The sequence below is a fragment of the Paecilomyces variotii genome (assembly GCF_004022145.1).
Source record: "Paecilomyces variotii strain CBS 101075 chromosome Unknown C8Q69scaffold_4, whole genome shotgun sequence".
NCBI lineage: Eukaryota > Fungi > Ascomycota > Eurotiomycetes > Eurotiales > Thermoascaceae > Paecilomyces > Paecilomyces variotii.
In genome coordinates, this window is record NW_021167143.1 from 888,079 (window position 1) to 907,909 (window position 19,831).

A 19,831-nucleotide genomic window follows, 5' to 3' on the forward strand; every position below is an offset into this window, starting at 1 on the left:
GAAAAGACTTCTACCATGGCGTGGACCTTGAAGGCAGATGCACCGTCCGATCAGACTGCGCGACCCCCCTTGGTGACGCATCAGTCGAACTCGCTCCCCTCAACTCCATATCAACATCCCCGTGACCTTTCCTTCCACTCGAGGACACCTTCGCCGCGTCGCAATAGCACGTCCCCGCGTTCTACACAGTCGGAATCAAATCACCAGCTGCCCTCATTCCGAAAACCCCTCGGCGGTTGTAAATATGAGACCGGCATGGCATTTTTCCGGAGACGGATGCCATATAGTTTGGGAGGGGATTTGCTGCCAGAGGAGAAGGAGGGTCTAAAAGAACGCCTGGATTCCGCTCAGGAAGAGAAGCTCACAGAGGATATGAAGGAAGTATACGATCGATTACTACCATCGGCGGAAAGTGACGATCGTCGACGGCAACTGGTTCGAAAACTGGAAAAGTTGCTGAACAACCAGTGGCCGGGTAGCAATATCAAAGTTCACGTCTTTGGGTCTTCTGGCAACAAGCTGTGCTCAAGCGAATCCGATGGTGAGTCCCGTGGCCTCCCTTGCAAAGATTTGACGTCGCTAACAGTATCTAGTGGATATTTGTATAACTACGACGTATAAGGAGCTCGAGCATGTGTGTCTGATCGCGGAGGTTCTCGCAAAGCGTAAGATCGGGAAATAATTGTATGCACAATGGGTGTCGAAACTAATACGTGCTTAATGCAGACGGTATGGAGCGAGTTGTCTGTGTTTCCCACGCCAAGGTTCCGATTGTGAAAATCTGGGACCCGGAATTGCAGCTGGCTTGTGATATGAATGTCAATAATACTTTGGCACTCGAGAACACCCGCATGATCAGAACCTACGTGGATATCGACGAGAGGGTTCGACCATTGGCCATGATCATAAAATATTGGACGAAACGACGAATATTAAACGATGCGGGTGAGTCTCCGCACGACGATATTATAGCCTGCAAGGTGGGCTTTTTGGCTGACTTGGGAATGTAGCACTTGGTGGCACTCTGAGTTCCTACACTTGGATTTGCCTAATCATAAACTTTCTACAGACGAGAGAACCCCCGATTCTGCCAAGTCTCCAGGCACGTCCGCACAAGCAGCGTGTGACCGCTGATGGCTTAGTCGCCTCTTTCGACGATGACCTTGATTCCCTCTCTGGCTTCGGGCGAGCAAATAAACAGAGTCTTGGTGGTTTGCTATTCGAATTTTTTCGATATTACGGTCACGAAATCGATTACGAGAAATATGTCATTTCAGTTCGCGAAGGGAAGTTGATCTCGAAAGAGGCAAAAGGCTGGCATCTTTTGCAAAACAACCGTCTATGCGTGGAGGAACCTTTCAACACTTCAAGAAATCTAGGAAACACGGCAGATGACTACTCTTTCCGAGGTCTCCACATGGAACTGCGCAGGGCTTTCAAGGCAGTGTCAGAAGCCGATCTCGACCAATGTTGCGAACAGTACGAATTTCCGCCTGAGGAAGAGAGGAATTGGGAGAGGCCAGCGCCACAGCCTCGACCCATCATTACACCAATCCCTCCCCATGCTTCTTCTCGTGGTGGTCGAGGTGGTGGTCGCGGAGGCAGACATTCAAACCAGTATCCTCGTGGTGGTAACCCACCTCGTCGATCCTCGAGTGCTGCGAACCGACCTAGCAATCACTATCGGCACGCAAACGTTGGGGTGTCTGCATCCGATCTATCTCTGCAGGCGCAGCAAGCCCAATTTCTGCTCCACGACCATCTCTATCAGCAGATCCAGATACTACAGGCCCAAGAGCAGGAATTAAGGCTTCAACTCCAGAACCAGGCACTCATCAGCGGGCGGCCACCGCCAGTTCTTATTCGGCAGCCGTTCATCCAGTTCCCCTTTCAACAGGAGGGTACCGGTGATGAAAACTCTCGTACGAGATCTGGTACCGTCAATCACCCGCCCCTGACAGCCCCAATTCGCCAGCAGGTCTTCTATAATCCTGCCTATCTCCCGGTAGCAGTTCCCGCAGTGCAGGGCAGCAATACCAACCCCCCGTCTCCATCTGCTACTGCGGCCATTCCGGATCTGCGACGGAATCATCGGCGATCATCTGTCACAAACGGATCTCCAGGCGGGTCATTGCGAGCCCATTCTCAGCCTGCGCGATCAATGCACTCCCCGGTGGTGCAGAACATCCCTTCGCTGTATTCCCAATCACAGCCTGTTGATAGCCCGCAGACTTCAAAGCAGCATCATACCCCAGGGTCTCCCGGGGGTACTCAGGGTGAAACTGAGACTGCTTTCATGCCCAGCAGTCTTCCAACGATGTCACGGTCGACGTATGGCGACGAAAGTCGGCCATCGGAGTACCCTGGCTACTATCTCAGCACCTCCCCTCTATTACAGACGTATCCTCCAAACACCATAGTCCCATCGTTCTCTGCCCCAGTTGGTCTAGCAACCCAGAATGGCGTTCCATCATATATCCGCAATCCGCAGGAATACCTGTCATCCGGTGGAGCCGCGTCTGATCCGCTCAGCTCCTCGCCTGATGGCGGTTCCGTCCCTGGTTCGAAGTCGTCATCGTCGCAACGGCAGAGTGCACCGCGTCCTATCCCACCCCGTGATCGAGGCCCTTTGATTGTGGATGGATCGGTGCCCCCAAGCGATCACCGAAGTTCATACCAGATGGAGAACTTCGATCACTACTCGAGTATGAGCCATAGCTCTGACGAAAATAACTTTGATACCCCTGTGAGCACCTCGGACACATTATCTCAAGAGTTACAGGACCCTGCCTCCTTCGAGTTAGATCGCCAAAACTTTGTTGGTCGTCCCAATCCTGAACTTCATGACGCTTCTTCTACGAACGATAGCCATATCAGTCCCCACAATGGGAGACTTGGGTTTCTCTCTGGTCGCTTACAGAAGTTGCACGTCTCCGGCTCCGACCAGCTGGACGAGTCGCCAACGAAGCCAGGATGGGATAAGTCGAAAACCCGTTCTTCTCCAGCCAGGGAACAGATAAACTCGGACACCCGTTTACCTGTTGGCGGAGACCGGACAACGTTGGAACTCTCCCCTGTGACGGAGTGCTGTACGCCATCACCGATCAAGCGTCGTCCCAACGGTGTTGATGTCGACAAGCCGAACGGTATCAGTCACAAGTCCAAATCAAAGGGCCGACAGGAGACCGCCAATGCTGCATCTCACTCAGCTGCGGACGTCAAGGAACGTCAGTCAGAATCGCTGCTGCGGAAACCGAATGGTGTTACACCGGTAACTAGTGGGCACGATTCGCACGCCCCAAGCACACCAAATGGTGGTTGGCAGACAACGAAAAAGAAGCACAAAAGGAATGCGAGATCATCCGCTGAACCGCGCCACGCCTATTTGAATGGCGCGGAGCCTCTTCCAGTGGATGAGTCTATGCGAAAAGGCGGCTAAGTGCGTGGGAACTCGGGAATGCCATGGAGAGTCTGGTGCCTTGCCGATGGCGAAAGAGTCTTGATATGCAGGTTTCTGGAAGCTAACTCATGTGATGGAGTAGTCGACCTATGCCAAATTCACAAGAGCCTGTCAGGACATGGCGCGCTGGGCTAACATTTGCGGATTTCACAGCCCCTAAATTCGTGAAGTTAGAGCTTCCATTCTTGAGGAAGGTCCTGGCTCTCTTATGATCCCTCGGCCATTGTGTGCTAAATTATCGGATTGTTCCATGGAACCGGTGTAGCACGATTTCTGCTGACCTTGGCCCTGCCTATACTATAAATCCGCTGCTGAGAACAGACACTGTCTGTTCGGAAGATGGTGTTTTCGTGATCCGTTTATTTTGGATCGAAGGGTCTTCGACCATTTCTGCTTGTCATTCCGTTGTCAACTCTGACCTTTTCAAATATGGCGTTCTTCGAAGGTCGGTCTAATGAGTGGGCAGTCCAGAGTTTTACTTATTTGCAAACGTCTAAGGTTCTCTTACTCGAATTGCATGGAAAAATCAGTTTCCCTACGTCATAGCGCTTGTTATACTCGTGTCATTGGTTTTGCGCCCTAATCGCATCCCGGGTTGGTTTGTCCTATGTGTCATGTTACAGCTCCAAGTCGAGCTTGTTTTGATGTGCTGGTTGGGTTCGTTTTCTTTACAAATAACCAATATATCCCCCTCTGGCTTGCCACGTTCTGTTGTCTTTGTGTTTATTACTTTTCGTGATCTCTGTTCTTTTTGTCCTCTCGGGATAACCAAAATGGCGCACAATCATCACTGTCATCATTTATCGTCTTCCTTGGGAATTCTCTTGAAGAACTCGCAGGAATCCAAATAAAACAGCTGGCTAGGAGAGCCAATACACATACAAAGGATCCATGGAGAACCCGGACTTTGGTCGTTTCTCGTCTCTTCCAAAAGCGAATCGGGTCCGGTTGGAGATCCATATTACATTTCTCTTGTCAATTTTCCCCCCTGTTGTTTTCTCTGTTGTACGGTATTACGCTTCATTGTGGTCTTTCTCATTTGCCTCATGTGTTTGCCAGCACCATCATACCATAGCAGGGAGCGAGGCGATTCAGGGTCGGTGTCCGTGTGCTCTTTTCTGATTGTTTTCTTTTTTGATGTTTCACCTATAGCCCCGAATGTGCAGTCAATGATGAATATGTAGAATTGAAATCCGGTTTGGCCAAGGAATAATACATATATACAGGAAATATTAGAAAAGGAAAAAATGAGAAAAAAACAGAAAGAAAAGAAAACCTGAGATACCTTGCGGGTTCCATTCATTTAAGATATGTAGAATGTAGTATGTAAAATTTAGTAGCTAAGAGCGATCGGAATTGACGATCGGAATGTGGACTCTGTACGAATGTGGTGGCGTCCATGCATCGGACGTGCTTACTTGTATATCTTCGACTACTATGAATATGTGGTATCTGAAATCCTTTGCATTTAATTAAATCTTGGCAATAGCGATGATCTTTATTATCCTACAACGCCCTTTATGATTTTATACTTGAAGTGAGAACCGACTACACTACGACAGCAGCTTGCTTGTATGTATGTACATACATGTACACACACCACTTACCGATCTGCCTGTGATTCGATAACATATGAGATCATCATATACTAATCAGCCCCTTTCTCGGACCTGCGCGCATAGCAAAGAAAGTCTAGAACATCTAAGTTAGAAAGAATAGCTAATATCCGATGCTCTGGGGCTATTTAAGAGAATATATTTCTCTTTTCTCATAGATAGAGGGTACTAAGTAATGATAATAATAATGAATTTGTGATGCGGAGAGAGATTAGATCAGATTGCTTGCTTGCTTGCTAGGTATTTAAGCTTAACATGTAAGTTAAGTTCAATTGCTGGTATAATTTTTATAAAGTAGTTAACTAGCTTATTATTATCAACTATGAAAAATCTAGGATTACAGAAGCAAAGGTTAGGTTCTAAAGAAGCATTTCAAAAAGGGATAAAATATTATTACTGAGAGAACTAAAGGTCACCGGAATCTATCAGCTATTTATATTGTGCTCCCTGACTGACTCTAGACTATCTTGACATTACAGCTGCATGGGGCTGAACTGAACCGAATCACTATCTTACCCATTATTTCCATGGTTCCAGCCAGCACCTTCTGCTTTGATCCTAGGAATTCTAGGTAGCTTTCCGTTGCAGATGCTACCTAGGTATCTACCCGGTTTGTATCGGGTAGGAGCAGCGGATTGCAGCAGGTTTATAGCTCGTCTCCATAGAAGCTGTAACTAAGCGTTGACATTATTATTAACAGAAAGGCTCAGCTCAGCCTAACTAGGTAGGTAATTAATTATCTTAGTCCTTGGCAATAGGACAAGCTGGACTGTTTTCAATGATTTGAGGCGTAATTAAATTAGTTTGACTTGAGGGATTTCTTTATACGTGCGCCTGAAAAGTACAGGTTGTATGTATGTATAATTGCATAGAAATAGCTTTTGATTTCTTCCTTTTTTGCTCTGCGTAATTAACTATAGACTTGAGGAAGGTTACGCAACAGCTGTTGGCGGGTTGTGAGAAAATTTGGAGTCTCTTTTTTCATTCGGGGGTTTTTTTTCCCTAGCTAGTTTTATTGTGTTCTTGCTTTCTTCCTTTCTTCTCTTGTTCTTCAGTCCTATCAGTTGTAGAGTGTAGAATACAGGATCATGTGATATTACAATAATGTACGTCGATGCAAAGTATTAATCTTCATCATGATCAGAAAAGAGAGAGAGAGGGGAGGGAAGAAGAAGTGAAATGAAAAGGAGGAAAGTATCAAGACACATTAGAAACAAATAGGCATCGGGCGTCTCGCGTAGCAAGGACTCAGTCCTTAAACCTAAATCGATTCGTAATTTCGAATCAAACCGCATGACAGCATATCTCGAGCCAATATCGTGAGAGTGTTGAGAAATTAAAAGATGTGTAATACAGATGATCGACCGGTGCTCACGCGCAATGAAATGATTTCATACACGAACGTTAAGAGGCGCCAGGATATTCCGATGGTTATGCGGAGGGGGTATTGTTTTGTTTTTCTGAAAAAAATGTGCATGGAAGATCCAGTCGACATCAAGAAATGAAGAAGTTTGCAGGATCGCGTAAAGGAGTCCTCCCTGTCCATGAAATTAGTTGAAGGTCGTTAAGAATTCTGCCGTTTAGGACTTCATCTCCACCAAGATGTATGGGAAGATCACAACGCAAGCTGTCCAAAAAACAGCAAAGCTGCGCAAGAGGTTCAGGGGCAGCATGTAGAGAGGAGCCTCGCTGATCATGACCCAGATCGAAAGAAAGGCGACTACGAAGAAGTGCCAGAACAAGACAAGCGGCTGCTTGACCAGGCCAGAAAGCAGACCGACAGGTCCCTCGACGATTCCAAGCTCGAAGTAACGGAAGCAACCGCGCTGGAGCACTTTGAGATTGTCGTCTACAATTGATAACAATCAGCATTCAATGGGGCTACAAGTTTGAGATAATATGAAAGGCATAACACATACCATCAGCCGCAAACAGACTGTAAAGAGCCTGGGCTAGAATGTTGATGACTGAAGCGGAGTTCTTTCTCTTCCAATGGAAGGCGGACATCTGCTTCAGGACCTTCTTTGTGTCTGAGAGGTCCGGAACCTTCTCAGGACTAAGCAGGTCACGCACCATCACAGCATCATTGAGCGCGACAGTCATTCCACCACCAGTCAATGGGTGGCGCATATTGAGCGCATCTCCCAAGATCACCAAGCCCGGAGTGTTGTTCGTGGATGCCGGAAGGAACGAGTTCGGCATCGAGCGCAACTGGTTCTTCTCGAGCGCCGCCAGGAAGGATGGCTGCACACTCTTTGGAAGCGACGGAAGCACAGTGTTACGCAGATGGCCTTTGACACCTCCATTCTTCACGGACGCAGAGGGGAGATTCTCGGGGATATCGACCAGCGCGCGGGTTTCGTGTGTTCCGATCTGGTACAGGAGAACAGGCGCATTGTCACTCAGGATGATATGGCCATGGTTGGGCATGGGGAGCTCCGCATCGATCAACTCCAGCGCAAAGAACTTCGATTTCACCTTGGGAGTGTGTGGGTGGTGTTCCTTGCGGAACTTGGAGGCGTATCCGTCCGCAATGACGGTGAGCTGGCCGAAATAGCAATCCTTCGAGCCATTGGTGGTGCAATCGACACCTAGGACCTGGTTTGTATGCGGAGAGGTAACAAGGGAAGTGGCGGTAGTCTCGACAACGGTGACATTGGGACAGTCCATGGCAGCCTGGCGCAGTTTCATGACAAAGCGTCCATGGTGAAAGGCGCAGCCTTCTGAGATCGAGGAGAAACCATCTGGCTTGAGATAGGGAATCTGGACTGGGACACCGTGGTAAATCACATCATAGCCTCTGGTGGGAATTGCATCGATGCCCTTGAGACAATCGCTAAGTCCCAACTGCTCGAGCGCTCGGACACCACCAGGCTGCAACAACTCGCCAACAATACGATCAGGCTCTTTGAGAGACCGTTCCAGCAACAGCACACTGCGTCCCTGTCTGCCCAGTGCGACAGCAAGAGCACAGCCCATGATACCAGCACCCACGATCACGACGTCTGCTTCGTGGTGCACACGCCTGCGCACTTCCGCCTCATCGCGGGCCTTGGTGACGGGCTCCGCCGGAGCTTCAACGATAGTGGTAGTAGTCATTGTGGACGACGCGAACGCAGAGAGGATCAGAAAGAGAGAGTTTCCACGGTCAGTTGCATGTTTCGAAGGACAGCTGGACAACAGACGTGTGGGAGAAGAGGGAGAAACACCAGGTTACTTTTCTTTTTTATCGGCCAGAAAGTGAAGAGTGGCGTGAGCATGTGAATTCCCGTGCCTGGCGCTAGCGCGGAGTTTCCCCTGATCATCTAGACAAAGCGAGTCCATTCTTAGCGCTCACCGCCAGGTGAAACTAGGTCTACAAACGGTTCTGCTCAGGTGAGGTTACTCATGGTCATTTCTCCTTGGCAATGGCTATCTAAAATACATAGAATTACAGCGTCAAGCGGTGGTGGTATATACAAGAACAGGCTATATCAAAAAGGCCTTACATGTGTGTTAAGACAAAAGAAATCAGCAACAGGCCCCGCGAATAGATAGCACCTGCAAGTGCTATAGAATCCGTCAAGAAGCCATCAGGCTAGGGAACTGTTAGAAGCGGCCAAGAGTCTCGTTATCGACTGTTCTAGGAAGACGCCTGGGCCGCAACGGATGCTTCTACATCCGAGTCATCTTGCAAGACTACATCCTCACTCCATTGAGCAAGGGTTTCACGCCGTCCTTTTGTGCTAGACGGCACGAAAAGTCGCTCCAGTTCGCGCTCCTCATCCCAGGACTCGACGATTTCCTTGACGTCGCTGAAATCAAAAGTGGCCTGCTCGTGCTCGGGTTTGATGTTGTTCGCATGGATAAAGCGTCTCTTTGCACGGTTCGCCCGAAGTTGTAGCAGAGCCGGATCACCCTTGCTCTTGTTCTCCAGTAGAGTAGCCAGGAACTCCAGATGGTCAAGATAACGCAGACGACGCATCACGTAACGGGGTGGGCTCTTGCCCTTCTTCTGTGCAAGCTCCGGCTCGGTTCTAAGAGATGCGACGATGCGGCGGATCTCGACAACTAGATCATGGTTGAGAGCCGTGTCCCGAGAGAGGGCTGTCAAGATGCACCACCGAATACCAGCTCGGTTGTTCGTTGTGGCAAAAGCTCTGGCGAAGATTTTCATGCAAGTGCCATCGAATTTCTGTTCCCGGCCGTGACGAGATATGTATACGGCCTTCATCAACTGCAGGGCGACCTCTGGTTTATTCTGAAGGATAAGTTTCCGGCTCGTACCCACGGTGATATGGTGTTTGACGATCAACCGGGGATGCTCCCAGCACAGCTCATAGAAACGGAAGACAGCCAGCTGGGCGACCTCCGCTTCATTTGAGGGATCAACTTCCATGATCTGCTGGAAGAAGAGGGGGTACAATGATGTCTGGTTTTTGATACCTTTCCACTCAGTCTCCACCAATTCTCGCGCTGCGACCAAGCCATGTTCAAGGATAGTGGCAGTGGCCGCAAGCTCGACATGTAGCGGCTTGAGCTGCAGCTGCGCACCTTTTGCTTTCTGGAAGCATTTGAGCGCCTCGGTCATCTTGCCCGCATGGATGTAGTGAGCCATTTGTCTGTCGAGTGGTTGATACTGATCGATAGATTTGGATGGGACAACATCTTCCATGAGCTTTTCGTACCATGGGAGCGGGGCCGCCGTAAAGGGCATTTTATTCACCTCCGGCATGGGAAACGATCGTTTGTCGTAACCGAGAATCTGCTGGGAGGTCGCTGACTGTCCATATTTCACGCGCGCAGCCTGCAGCATCTGCCAAAATCCCACCGGGCTGTTCTCCACTGCCAGGCGACGAGCCCGCAACGAGTCCAAAAAGGCACCCTCATCAATAGGGATCTTCCAGGACTTATCCTTGCTCAGCTGGATAAACTCAGCAAGCATATCATTGTCACCCTTTTCGACGAGAGCCTCCAACATATGCTTGTATAAAACCTTGTCTGGTACAATGTTGAACCTCTCAATGCTCCGGAAGATAAAGTCGCGTATAGCAACGCCTTTGTTGACCACCCAGTATTCCAAGAATATGCGATCGAAGATCTTCAGGAAGTCCACTCGATCTTTCGTGAAGCCAAGCTTATGCATCTCTTCGAGCCCAAGCTCGACCTCATCCCATTCACATCGAAGGGCTCTAGAGTACACCAGTAGACCTTTTGTCCGGCAGCTCAGGGGAATGTTATATTTTTCGACCATGTCAGCGACAAGAGCTTCTGCATCTGCTGGTCTCCCGAAATCGATATATGCTCTCAATACAGGATTGAAGAGTTTCTCGGTAGGTGGTTTACCCAACCTAGCTAAGAAGGTGAGCAGCTTCTTCAGTTGTCCGTTGATCAATTCCACACTCCTTGTTTTCTTCCAGAGTCCGTGCAGGTACGTCCCGCAAAGACCGCACTGTTGATCGTGTTTGAGATTCCTGAAAAGGAACCGTTTGGCCGTCGTCAGTCTATGAGACTCTAGCAACGCCCTCAGGACGATATCGATCATATCCACAGGCACGTTGAATTCATTCATATATCTCGTATATAGCGCGGCAACGGATTCGATGCTTCCCTTCCGTGCCAGCGCGAGGATCAGGACCTTCCACATTGTTGCCGTCACCGTGTCCACGGCCTCAAGTCGTTCAAAGATGGTCCTTGCCATGAACACATTTCCCTGTTTGCAGTTGACCATGAAGATCCTGATGGCAAGCTCTTTCCTCTCGACAGATATACCTTTCAACGAAGCCGGGTGTTTATCCAGAAATAATTGTGCGGCCTCGATCGCTCGGCCACGGTCCAGCAAGTCTCGAATCTGGTCAGGAATAGATAGCTCTGCATCATCATTGGATCCACGATGCGATTCGGTCTTTGGCTCCGTTGCTGTGGGATTGGGACGTTTAGCTCGTGACTGTTGCCCTGCATTGTCTGCTCCTTGCAATGGTTTCTCCTGTGGATGAAGTACTGGACTCGGCTCCCAATGCTCCCATGTCTTCGTTTGACCCGGTCTCTCTGCCCGCGGAGGCTTCGATGTGACAATTTCCGGTGAACTCCGCGGTGCAAGCGGGCGCAATAGCCCTTCAAGTGGCATTCCCACCTCCGGTAGAGGTCTATCAGGATATCCATTCCAGGGTAAAGCATCATGATCCGATTCGTTCTGCAAACTGCGCTCCCTCTTTCGTCTCCTATCATCCGCCTTCATCGACTCGAGACCCATAAACTCCCCGGCCTCCGCCGCCTCCATCATACGAGCCAGTCTCTTCGCCGCCGAGGTAGCATCGTAGTTCGGCGCAGATGATTGCAACGTACGCTTATTCTCGATGATTCGTTCGGCAACGCGGACTCTCCGATGCACTTCATACGTGAGCGCTGCGATGGTGCATACACTCCCAACAGTCGACCCCGCGAGAGCGAGCTGGCGAAGCACTCGTAAGGCATTCCGCGAAGGAACCGTCGCACCGCCAGTATTCTGCGGCTTGGAAAACATGATCGGAAAAGAAGGAAAAAAAAATTTGGCCTCGTATTTACCACGCCAACCCAGCCCCAGCTCACGCGGAACCTAGCGGTAAGACATCCGACCAGAGTCCAATGCCCCTAGCCTAGCAAGTCTCAATTGAAAGAAAGGACAGGAGACGTCAGCGAGACGGGCGATATATGACAGAGGCCATTGCCCGAAGGACCGGGAAGAGGAGATCAGGCCAGAAGGGGTTCGGTGGTTAGAGATTATTTTGGGCGATGAAGCTCGGATTTCTTGGGGAGATTAAAGTTGTTGCATGATTTGCCGGAATGGAAGATTCACTTCCAGTCGCTGTCGTCTTCCGTAGTGAGAATGCCGCCTTTTTTCCGTGGTCTGATTCCGGATAGAACCGCATTTTGTAGGTTCATTTTACGTTGATTATTATTAACTGGACTGACTCATTATTATTGTGTCAGTGTGATGACTATTTTATGGTAACTGCAGAAGTACCAACTGTGGAATTATATAAGACTGCGTATCGAGGATTTTCAACACCACAAGTTGTGTTAGATCCGGTTCGAAATTAATTGACTTGGGACTAGTATTATGACGATACCTAATGTATACTTTTCTTTCAAAAAAGCGATCAGCATGACGATACTCCTTCATCATGCAACATGTTGAATAAATTCTAGTGTTCCATAGGTGCATGCAACTCAAACCGGACAAGGGAACTCTAATAGCCAAAAGATCAACAAGACCTCCAACGTTCCTCGCTTAGAATTCCAACTCAAACCCAAATGGACTATAGCAAAAACATCAATAACTGTGTTCGTTCCGTTCTTATGCCCTAGGCCGATTAATTCTCGGATAACGCATCCTCATTGAGCAGAGGATCAGACGGCTCAGCCGGTCTGCTGGGAGAAGGGGATGAATCCAGGTATACTATACATATGTTAGTTGATGTGGTGAATCTCTTGAAGATGTCTGTATCAGCGGACTGTACGTACCATGGGGTCTGATGAACCAGCTCAGAATGAATGTAAGCCCGAATACGGAAGCCAAACAGACAAACACGGTCTGCGTGAATTTCCCAACCGTCAAACTATATATTAGATTAAATACTGCTGGCGCGACGACCCGCGCCAGAGCGTGCAATAGGCCCATTGCGCCAAGTAGTTGTCCTGTACGGTCCGGAGGGACATGCTTCGTGAGGGATGATTGCAGCGTTGGCGATCCCATGCCGCCGAGGGCGGCCACCATGCCGGAAAGTGTCATTAAGGACCCGGTTCTCACGACGGAGTACCCGATATATCCAAGCATGTCGAACATGATTGACAGCCGGATGAGGACGATATCAAGCATGTCCGATCCGGTGTTTGGCTGCGATCCGGTACGCTTTCCACGGACAAGTCGTGTGACTGCGGGAAGCACGAGGAGCAGGTTGATTACTCGCACGCTGTTGACTAGTGAGACAAATATGCTTGATTCGTAGTTGCCCCAGTCGAACATGTACTCGGCATAGATGATGATGACCTGGACGGTGCCCATAGCCACTCCGAACATGGCAGTATCAATGGCAGCCAGGATAATCAAGTTCTTCCGCAAGGCAGAGACTGCTGCCCGCCCGTCAGAGGTAAGAGCGTGAACATGGTCTCCTTTGGGGAATAGAATCGTGAGAGGTCTAAATAGATTTGCTGGGTGTAGGTCTCTGAGAGACAACCGGCGCGAGCCATCGCTGTCCAGGCGCTTCATGAGATGCTTGTTGCGAGCAATCCGTTGCCGCTCCTCGGACAGCGACTCAGGGATCACGAAAATCAGCATGAGAAAGAAGAAGGTGTGAAATGCCAAGGCCGCTGCAAAGACACCAATGATCTTTCCCGTGCGCTTTATGACATATCCAGCTAGAAAAGGCCCAGCGGCAACGCCCGTGAATAAGACCCCGTGGAAGTAGCCAAAGGCCACATTCCTGTTCTCAGGGGCAGTGCAGTCCGAGGCGTATGAATGCACCAGGGCCAGGGCGGTAGTGAAGGAACCACACAACCCGTCGAAGAAAGCACCGACAAGGAGCAGATTGACTGACGAAGATTGAGGCTTTGCCGCCACAACGAGGGTGACAATCTCTCCCAGGATAGAACCAAATGCTGTCAACGCGATGACCTTTGTCCTTCCGTGCCGATCTGAAAACCGACCCAGTCGAGGACTGACCACCGCCGACAGAATACCTGATATCAGGTTGTAATAAAGTTGAAACCGAGCAACTAGAGACTGCACCTCTGGTATCTGGCATTGCTCGTTGTCTTTCCCGAAAAGAACGGGCAGATAGGTGAATCCAGGATCTCTGGAAGCCCTCTCGGAAAGATAGTCTCTGCAAATGAGACTAAGAATGAGATTGATCTTGGGCACCGCGATTCCTCCGTATGCTATCGTGAAGGGCAACAATGGCGGTAGCAGCCACCAGATCTAAACGAAGCATAAGCCGTCAATACATATTATGGGATTGGGTAATTTTCGACTTGAACCTACCGATGGTCTTCTCCACCAGGGCTTTGCCTCGAATTCCTTTGCTCCTAGCCAAGGAGTTTCGTGCCGTCCATCGTCCCCATCACCGGGCAGCCCTGCTGCCCCAAAACGGGTTTGGGCGCCTTCACTTGAGAGTAGCGGCGTGTCTTCATGAACAGTCTCCCTGATGTCGCCCTTACCTCCCTGGTCCGTGGGGTCTATGGCAGGAATATTACCAGCGACATTAGATGCCGTAGACGCGCGCAACCGGGCGTCCTGTTCCGCGTCCACAGCAAAAGGCGCCTCGTTCTCCATGGTCGACACCTGTAGATTGTTGATCACCAGGTCTTCAGCTCACCAGGCGAATGTCCGTATGTTTATGAGGAGCGCGCTCCAGCCAGCATCACTGATAGCGGTCGATACTAGCGCTTCTTAGGCTGCCAGTCATCAAGGGAGCTCGATAGCGGAAAGCAGAGGGGAATTGAAGGATTGCGCATAGAGTGGTAACCACTGGACAGCGGACAAACACGTAATGACTACCTCGTGGTGCATCCAGAGCCGGGATGTGCCAAAGGGATGAAACGAATGGCCATGTCGACAAGGCAGGATTCCAGATGAACCCTGGACGGCGGAAGAGACAATGCGTCAGTTACATCGGACTGTTGCTGTCATTGGGCCGGTCTGGAATGCGTTGGCGTCGGTGATAAGATAAGCCACAAGCCAACTTCCGCGAAGCTGATGTGAGGTGGTTAAGTTAATGTTTGTGAGTTAACTAGGTACTTATTAGGTAGGTAGTTAGAGAGAAAGGTATTATTAATCATTGGATGTCAAGTTCATTACAGCAACAGATAAGTTAGACTTTTCTATTGCTTCCAAAGGCGCTTTTCATTAAATATGCCACCCTCAACCTCCCGATATTCAGTACAAGTACAGTACATATTCCCGAAACATACTGGAAGCGCTACTCTAGGTATACATCCAATGGAAAAAAAGTTTATCATACACGACAGACGCCGGCCACCAGAGACGTAATAGGATAAAACAAAAAAGGAACCAAAAAGCAAGAAAGCGTGAGGCAGCTACACAACGAGTGCAGTGGCCGACTCGCCAGCAAAGAACTTCTTCTGCTCGAGACAGCGCTCGCTCTTGCATCCTTGGCAGCGCAGAGTCATCTGAGGAGAGCAGTTTTGTCCTCTGCGGAGATGTTCCAGCGCGATATCAGCCAGAGCCTGAATGAAAACCGGGCTGCCGTTCAAGCTTTCCGCCCGCTTGACTCCCGGGTGGCCCGCCTCGTGCATGACTTCCTGGTCGAGCTCGTAGAGAGTCTCGATGTGATCGCTAGTAAAAGCGATAGGTACCAGAACGAGGTCCGTCTGGCCTCGCTTGACGTATGACATTACCGTGTCACTGGTCTGGGCCCCGAGCCATGCGGACGGGCCGACCTGCGACTGCCAGCACAATCTGTAGGGATTCTTGAAGCCTAATCGAGCCATTACGGCATGCACTGTGGCAGCAACTTCGGCTGGGTACGGATCACCTAGACGAGAAAGAGACATTAGCAACAGTCCTCTGAACGAACCAGCTAACACCTACCCCTGTTCACCACACTCATGGGCAAGCTGTGCGCAGAGAAGAGCAGCACCACACTACTCCTCTTCTCCTCCGGGTATGTCGCAAGCTGAGCCTCGATATTCTGAGCAAACGCTTCGACCAGCCCCGGATGTGTGGGCCATCGGTCAATGACACTCCACTGGACGGTGCCCGACGGCGCAGGTTCACCCGTCGCACGCTTACCCTCCAGGCGATTCCTCCATTTCCACAGCTCATTGAGAGAACTGCCTGTTGTCGAGCATGAATATTGCGGGTACTGTGTAAAGGCAACAGCCCGACCACCCTTGCCTCGTCCGAAACCATCATCCAACAGCCTTGTATACATCTCCTCTGTCAATGGCGCGGCATATCGGAAGGCAACATAGGGTTTATGAGGTGCAGTCTCCGGGGAGATCTTGTCCAAGATCTTGCACATCTCCTCACACTGGTATTCCGACCACTTTCGGATCGGCGAGCCACCACCGATGGCCGCATACTGTTGTTGGATCTTGGGCGTTCTCCGACGGGCGATCAGAGGACCGAGATAGCTTTGAAGACGCCCGAGAGGGATGAGGTCACCATCTGCCTGTCCGTTGCAATCCGGGTTAGTGGTCAATCGGAGATATAGCTCGACAAGCGCTGGAACGTACAAATAGTCTGGCCAGAAAATCCTCCACCTCATCGGTCGTTGACGGACCCCCCATATTCATAAAGACCATCGCTGTAGGGCCCTTGGAACCCGTGGCATCCTGCGTGACCGGCGGCACCACTGTCGCCAGCCCTGATCTTTGTGCCGCGTTCTTGGTTAAGTGATTGCGAACAGCTGGTCGGATACCGGAATAAGCACCGGTCAAGATCCGCTGAGGGATCAACAATGGATTTCGCAGCGCCATGATCAATTGTCAGGACTCTCCCTTTCCTCTAACAAAAAGAAAGGAAGCCAGCAGTGCGCTGGAGGAAGTAGGACCGTAAAAGCGACGAGCTTACCACATTGTGGCAAGACCGAGATGGCCGGTTTGGGTCGAGAACTGCTGCGATGACCGAGCGCCAAGCCGAGCCGAGGCGGGCCAATCAGGGCCTCGCCAGCGTCATCAACCAGCCAGCCTGGCACGTGACCGACGTGTTTCCCCGCGTCGGCGTTCGGCCAGCCATCGCGTCACTGCGGAGAGAGAGAGAGAGAGAGCGATAGCAGGCAGCAGAGCAGGCTCGGCCTATAATTTTATATTAAAATAACAACAACAACACGATTTTTCCCTTTTTCTTTCCATCTCCCCGACCAGGACAGACTGCTGCTCTTTTGGCTTTGGCATTTCCAATTAACTACAATGGCGGACAATTATCCCTCGCGAGAGGAAGATACACTGGAGGAGGATGAGGAGATCGATGAGACGGTATAATGACAGTCAAGGTGGCTAATACAGTTAAAGCATACTGACAATTCGTTTCACAGAGCTACAAATCCGTCAAGGATGCCGTCCTCTTTGCCATCGAAATCAATGAATCAATGCTGACTCCGCGTCCCTCTGAATCGAAGAAGGGTACAACGGCATCGCCTGCGACCGCCGCCTTGAAATGCGCCTACCATCTAATGCAGCAGCGGATAATTTCCAACCCTCGAGATATGATTGGCGTGCTACTGTACGGAACGGAAGCATCCAAGTTCTACGATGAAGACGAGAACAGTCGGGGAGATCTTTCATACCCCCATTGCTATCTCTTCACGGACCTTGATGTCCCGGCGGCCGACGATGTCAAGGAGCTACGAGCATTGGCGGAGGACGAAGAGAAGGCGAAGGAGATACTGGTCCCCTCGAAGGAGCCTGCGTCAATGGCCAACGTCCTCTTCTGCGCAAACCAGATCTTCACGTCGAAGGCGGCCAACTTCCTGTCGAGACGGTTGTTCATTGTCACCGACAACGACAACCCTCACGGCGACGACAAGACCTCCAGATCCGCCGCTACTGTCCGTGCAAAGGATCTGTACGACCTGGGAGTGATAATTGAACTGTTCCCCATCGACAGACCTGACAAAGAGTTCGACCGGTCGAAATTCTATGACGTACGCGCATCATTTCTCTTCTAGCGAGGGTATTACTGACACGACACAGGACATCATATACAAGGCCTCGCCATCGGACCCAGAGGCTCCCGCTCCCTTCCTACAGGATGAGACTAAGACTGCGTCAGCCGGGGGAGATGGCATCACATTGCTGAATTCTCTGTTATCGTCAATCAACTCCAAATCCGTCCCGCGGCGAGCGCTGTTCTCCAACGTGCCATTGGAGTTTGGTCCTGGTTTCAGAATCTCCGTCACCGGGTATCTTATCTTCAAACGTCAAGAGCCCGCCAGGAGTTGCTACGTGTGGCTAGGAGGTGAGAAGCCTCAGATCGCCAAGGGCGTGACAACTTTGATCGCGGATGACACTGCACGAACAGTGGAAAAGTCAGAGATCCGAAAGGCGTACAAGTTCGGTGGCGAGCAGGTCTCGTTTACAACAGAAGAACAACAGGCGCTCCGTAACTTTGGCGACCCCGTGATCCGTATCATTGGCTTCAAGCCTCTGTCGGCTCTCCCTTTCTGGGCCAACATCAAACACCCTACATTCATCTATCCGTCTGAAGAAGATTATGTTGGGTCAACACGGGTTTTCTCAGCTCTCTACCAGAAACTCCTAAAGGATGGAAAAATGGCCTTAGTCTGGTTCATTCCCCGTCGAAACGCAGCTCCAGTCGTGGCAGCGATGATGCCAGGCCCAGAAAGGCTTGACGAAAACAATGTTCAGAAGATACCTCCTGGGATGTGGATCGTGCCTCTCCCCTTTGCAGACGACATCCGACAAAATCCGGAGACCCATCTGATTGTCTCTCCGGAGTCTTTGATTGACCAGATGCGCACCGTTGTTCAGCAGCTACAGCTTCCAAAAGCGCAGTATGATCCTCAGAAATACCCGAATCCAGGTGAGATTCTCTTTATTCGGTCTGTTCTCCTCAGCTGTATATTGATTCTTTCGCTTCTCAGCTTTGCAATGGCATTACCGTATCCTGCAGGCTCTCGCATTAGACGAGGACTTGCCAGAGAAGCCTGAAGACAAGACCATTCCGAGATACAGACAGATAGACAAGGTGAGTTATGCGTTTTCCTAGACCCTGTCCCATCACTGACACCATGTGTCTCAGCGAGCTGGCGAGTACGTAATCTCCTGGGGAGAAGAGCTCGAAGCCCAGTACCGGAAAATCGAAAGTCGTCAACCTAAGTCTACCACTCTGACCAAACGACCGGCGAAATCAGCTGCTGCTGAGGATGATGAAATAGCAAACGCCAAGGGCGCAGGTCGGCCGGCCAAGAAGATCAAAACAGAGAGCGACGGTCAACCGTCGGCTGACGAAATGAGAAAAGCATACGAAAAGGGAACCATTTCCAAAGTAAGTCCCACACCAGCTACCTTCCTACGTTCATCGAGTATCAGAGATAACAAAAAAACGGGACTAATCATTCAATCCTCCAGCTCACCATGCCTGTCCTCAAAGACTTCCTCGGCGCTCATAACCTTTCGACGACGGGTAAGAAAGCCGATCTAGTTGACCGAGTCGAGGAGTTCTTTGAGCGGAAATAGGTCTCTTTCCTTATTTTTTCTCGTACAGTAATTAGACAACGTAATTGATTGGCCTCCTAGAAGGAATTTGTGTCTAATGACGACGGTCGGTCATGAGGGAATTATACGGCGTTTGGAGCAAAGACTGACTTCTGGCTGGATTATCCCTTATCCACTTTGTGCGTATGTATGTATGTACACTACTTAACTATGCCACACCCATTAAAAAGGCTACGAGATACATAGACAAACATTAGGAGGTAATATAATCTCTTTCTTTCTTTTACAAGGGGGTTTTCTTCAGTCAGTTATGAATATTTCTATTCTGTATAGCATGTTCTTCTGAAGATGTATCTTCTCCACTCATCTTCATTGCCTGGAAAAAAGCACGACAAAAAAGTAAAAATAGCTAATCCATTCATTCCACAACACAGTGGAGGTAAGGGATGAGTGCCAAACTTCATCGAAAACAAAAAAAAAAAAAACAAGAAGAAAGAAAAAGAGAGAAAATGTATTCTCAGCGGGAGGGGGGGTATCTTCGCTCTAATATGTCAAGTCTATATTCGCTCTTCCTTCATGTGTAATTTCACTTCGCGAT

The 19,831-nt window shown here is 49.9% G+C and overlaps 7 protein-coding genes across 7 annotated transcripts; 3 read left to right on the forward strand and 4 right to left on the reverse strand.

Moving 5' to 3' along the window:
- Positions 1-15: 15 nt before the first annotated feature.
- Positions 16-3,439, forward strand: C8Q69DRAFT_506373 (zinc finger protein; the record flags this gene model as incomplete). Its single annotated transcript, XM_028632797.1, has 4 exons — positions 16-541; positions 594-665; positions 727-945; positions 1,011-3,439. 4 exons carry the CDS (start codon positions 16-18, stop codon positions 3,437-3,439), a joined length of 3,246 nt encoding a protein of 1,081 aa, XP_028485814.1.
- Positions 3,440-3,664: 225 nt separating this feature from the next.
- On the forward strand, positions 3,665-4,366 carry C8Q69DRAFT_234987 (hypothetical protein). Its single transcript, XM_028626434.1, has 2 exons — positions 3,665-3,905; positions 3,959-4,366. Exons 1-2 carry the CDS (start codon positions 3,890-3,892, stop codon positions 4,309-4,311), a joined length of 369 nt encoding a protein of 122 aa, XP_028485815.1. The 5' UTR covers positions 3,665-3,889; the 3' UTR covers positions 4,312-4,366.
- A 2,147-nt stretch (positions 4,367-6,513) lies between these two features.
- C8Q69DRAFT_234999 (squalene epoxidase-domain-containing protein) lies at positions 6,514-8,395 on the reverse strand. Its single transcript, XM_028626435.1, has 2 exons — positions 6,996-8,395; positions 6,514-6,925 (listed from the first exon to the last, which is right to left on the reverse strand). Exons 1-2 carry the CDS (start codon positions 8,173-8,175, stop codon positions 6,657-6,659), a joined length of 1,449 nt encoding a protein of 482 aa, XP_028485816.1. The 5' UTR covers positions 8,176-8,395; the 3' UTR covers positions 6,514-6,656.
- A 60-nt stretch (positions 8,396-8,455) lies between these two features.
- Positions 8,456-11,863, reverse strand: C8Q69DRAFT_464253 (hypothetical protein). Its single transcript, XM_028630406.1, has one exon. It carries the CDS (start codon positions 11,576-11,578, stop codon positions 8,699-8,701), a length of 2,880 nt encoding a protein of 959 aa, XP_028485817.1. The 5' UTR covers positions 11,579-11,863; the 3' UTR covers positions 8,456-8,698.
- Positions 11,864-11,975: 112 nt separating this feature from the next.
- C8Q69DRAFT_416525 (putative MFS transporter) lies at positions 11,976-14,772 on the reverse strand. Its single transcript, XM_028628352.1, has 3 exons — positions 14,075-14,772; positions 12,559-14,011; positions 11,976-12,493 (listed from the first exon to the last, which is right to left on the reverse strand). Exons 1-3 carry the CDS (start codon positions 14,363-14,365, stop codon positions 12,408-12,410), a joined length of 1,830 nt encoding a protein of 609 aa, XP_028485818.1. The 5' UTR covers positions 14,366-14,772; the 3' UTR covers positions 11,976-12,407.
- Positions 14,773-14,846: 74 nt separating this feature from the next.
- On the reverse strand, positions 14,847-16,637 carry C8Q69DRAFT_464256 (putative mitochondrial ferrochelatase). The gene is made up of 3 exons (XM_028630407.1): positions 16,291-16,637; positions 15,644-16,226; positions 14,847-15,587 (listed from the first exon to the last, which is right to left on the reverse strand). The coding sequence occupies exons 1-3, from the start codon at positions 16,531-16,533 to the stop codon at positions 15,130-15,132; spliced, it is 1,284 nt and encodes a 427-aa protein (XP_028485819.1). The 5' UTR covers positions 16,534-16,637; the 3' UTR covers positions 14,847-15,129.
- A 3-nt stretch (positions 16,638-16,640) lies between these two features.
- C8Q69DRAFT_464258 (putative DSB repair complex subunit Ku70) lies at positions 16,641-19,521 on the forward strand. The gene is made up of 6 exons (XM_028630408.1): positions 16,641-17,031; positions 17,091-17,699; positions 17,749-18,598; positions 18,660-18,763; positions 18,818-19,063; positions 19,147-19,521. Exons 1-6 carry the CDS (start codon positions 16,966-16,968, stop codon positions 19,252-19,254), a joined length of 1,983 nt encoding a protein of 660 aa, XP_028485820.1. The 5' UTR covers positions 16,641-16,965; the 3' UTR covers positions 19,255-19,521.
- Positions 19,522-19,831: the final 310 nt, after the last annotated feature.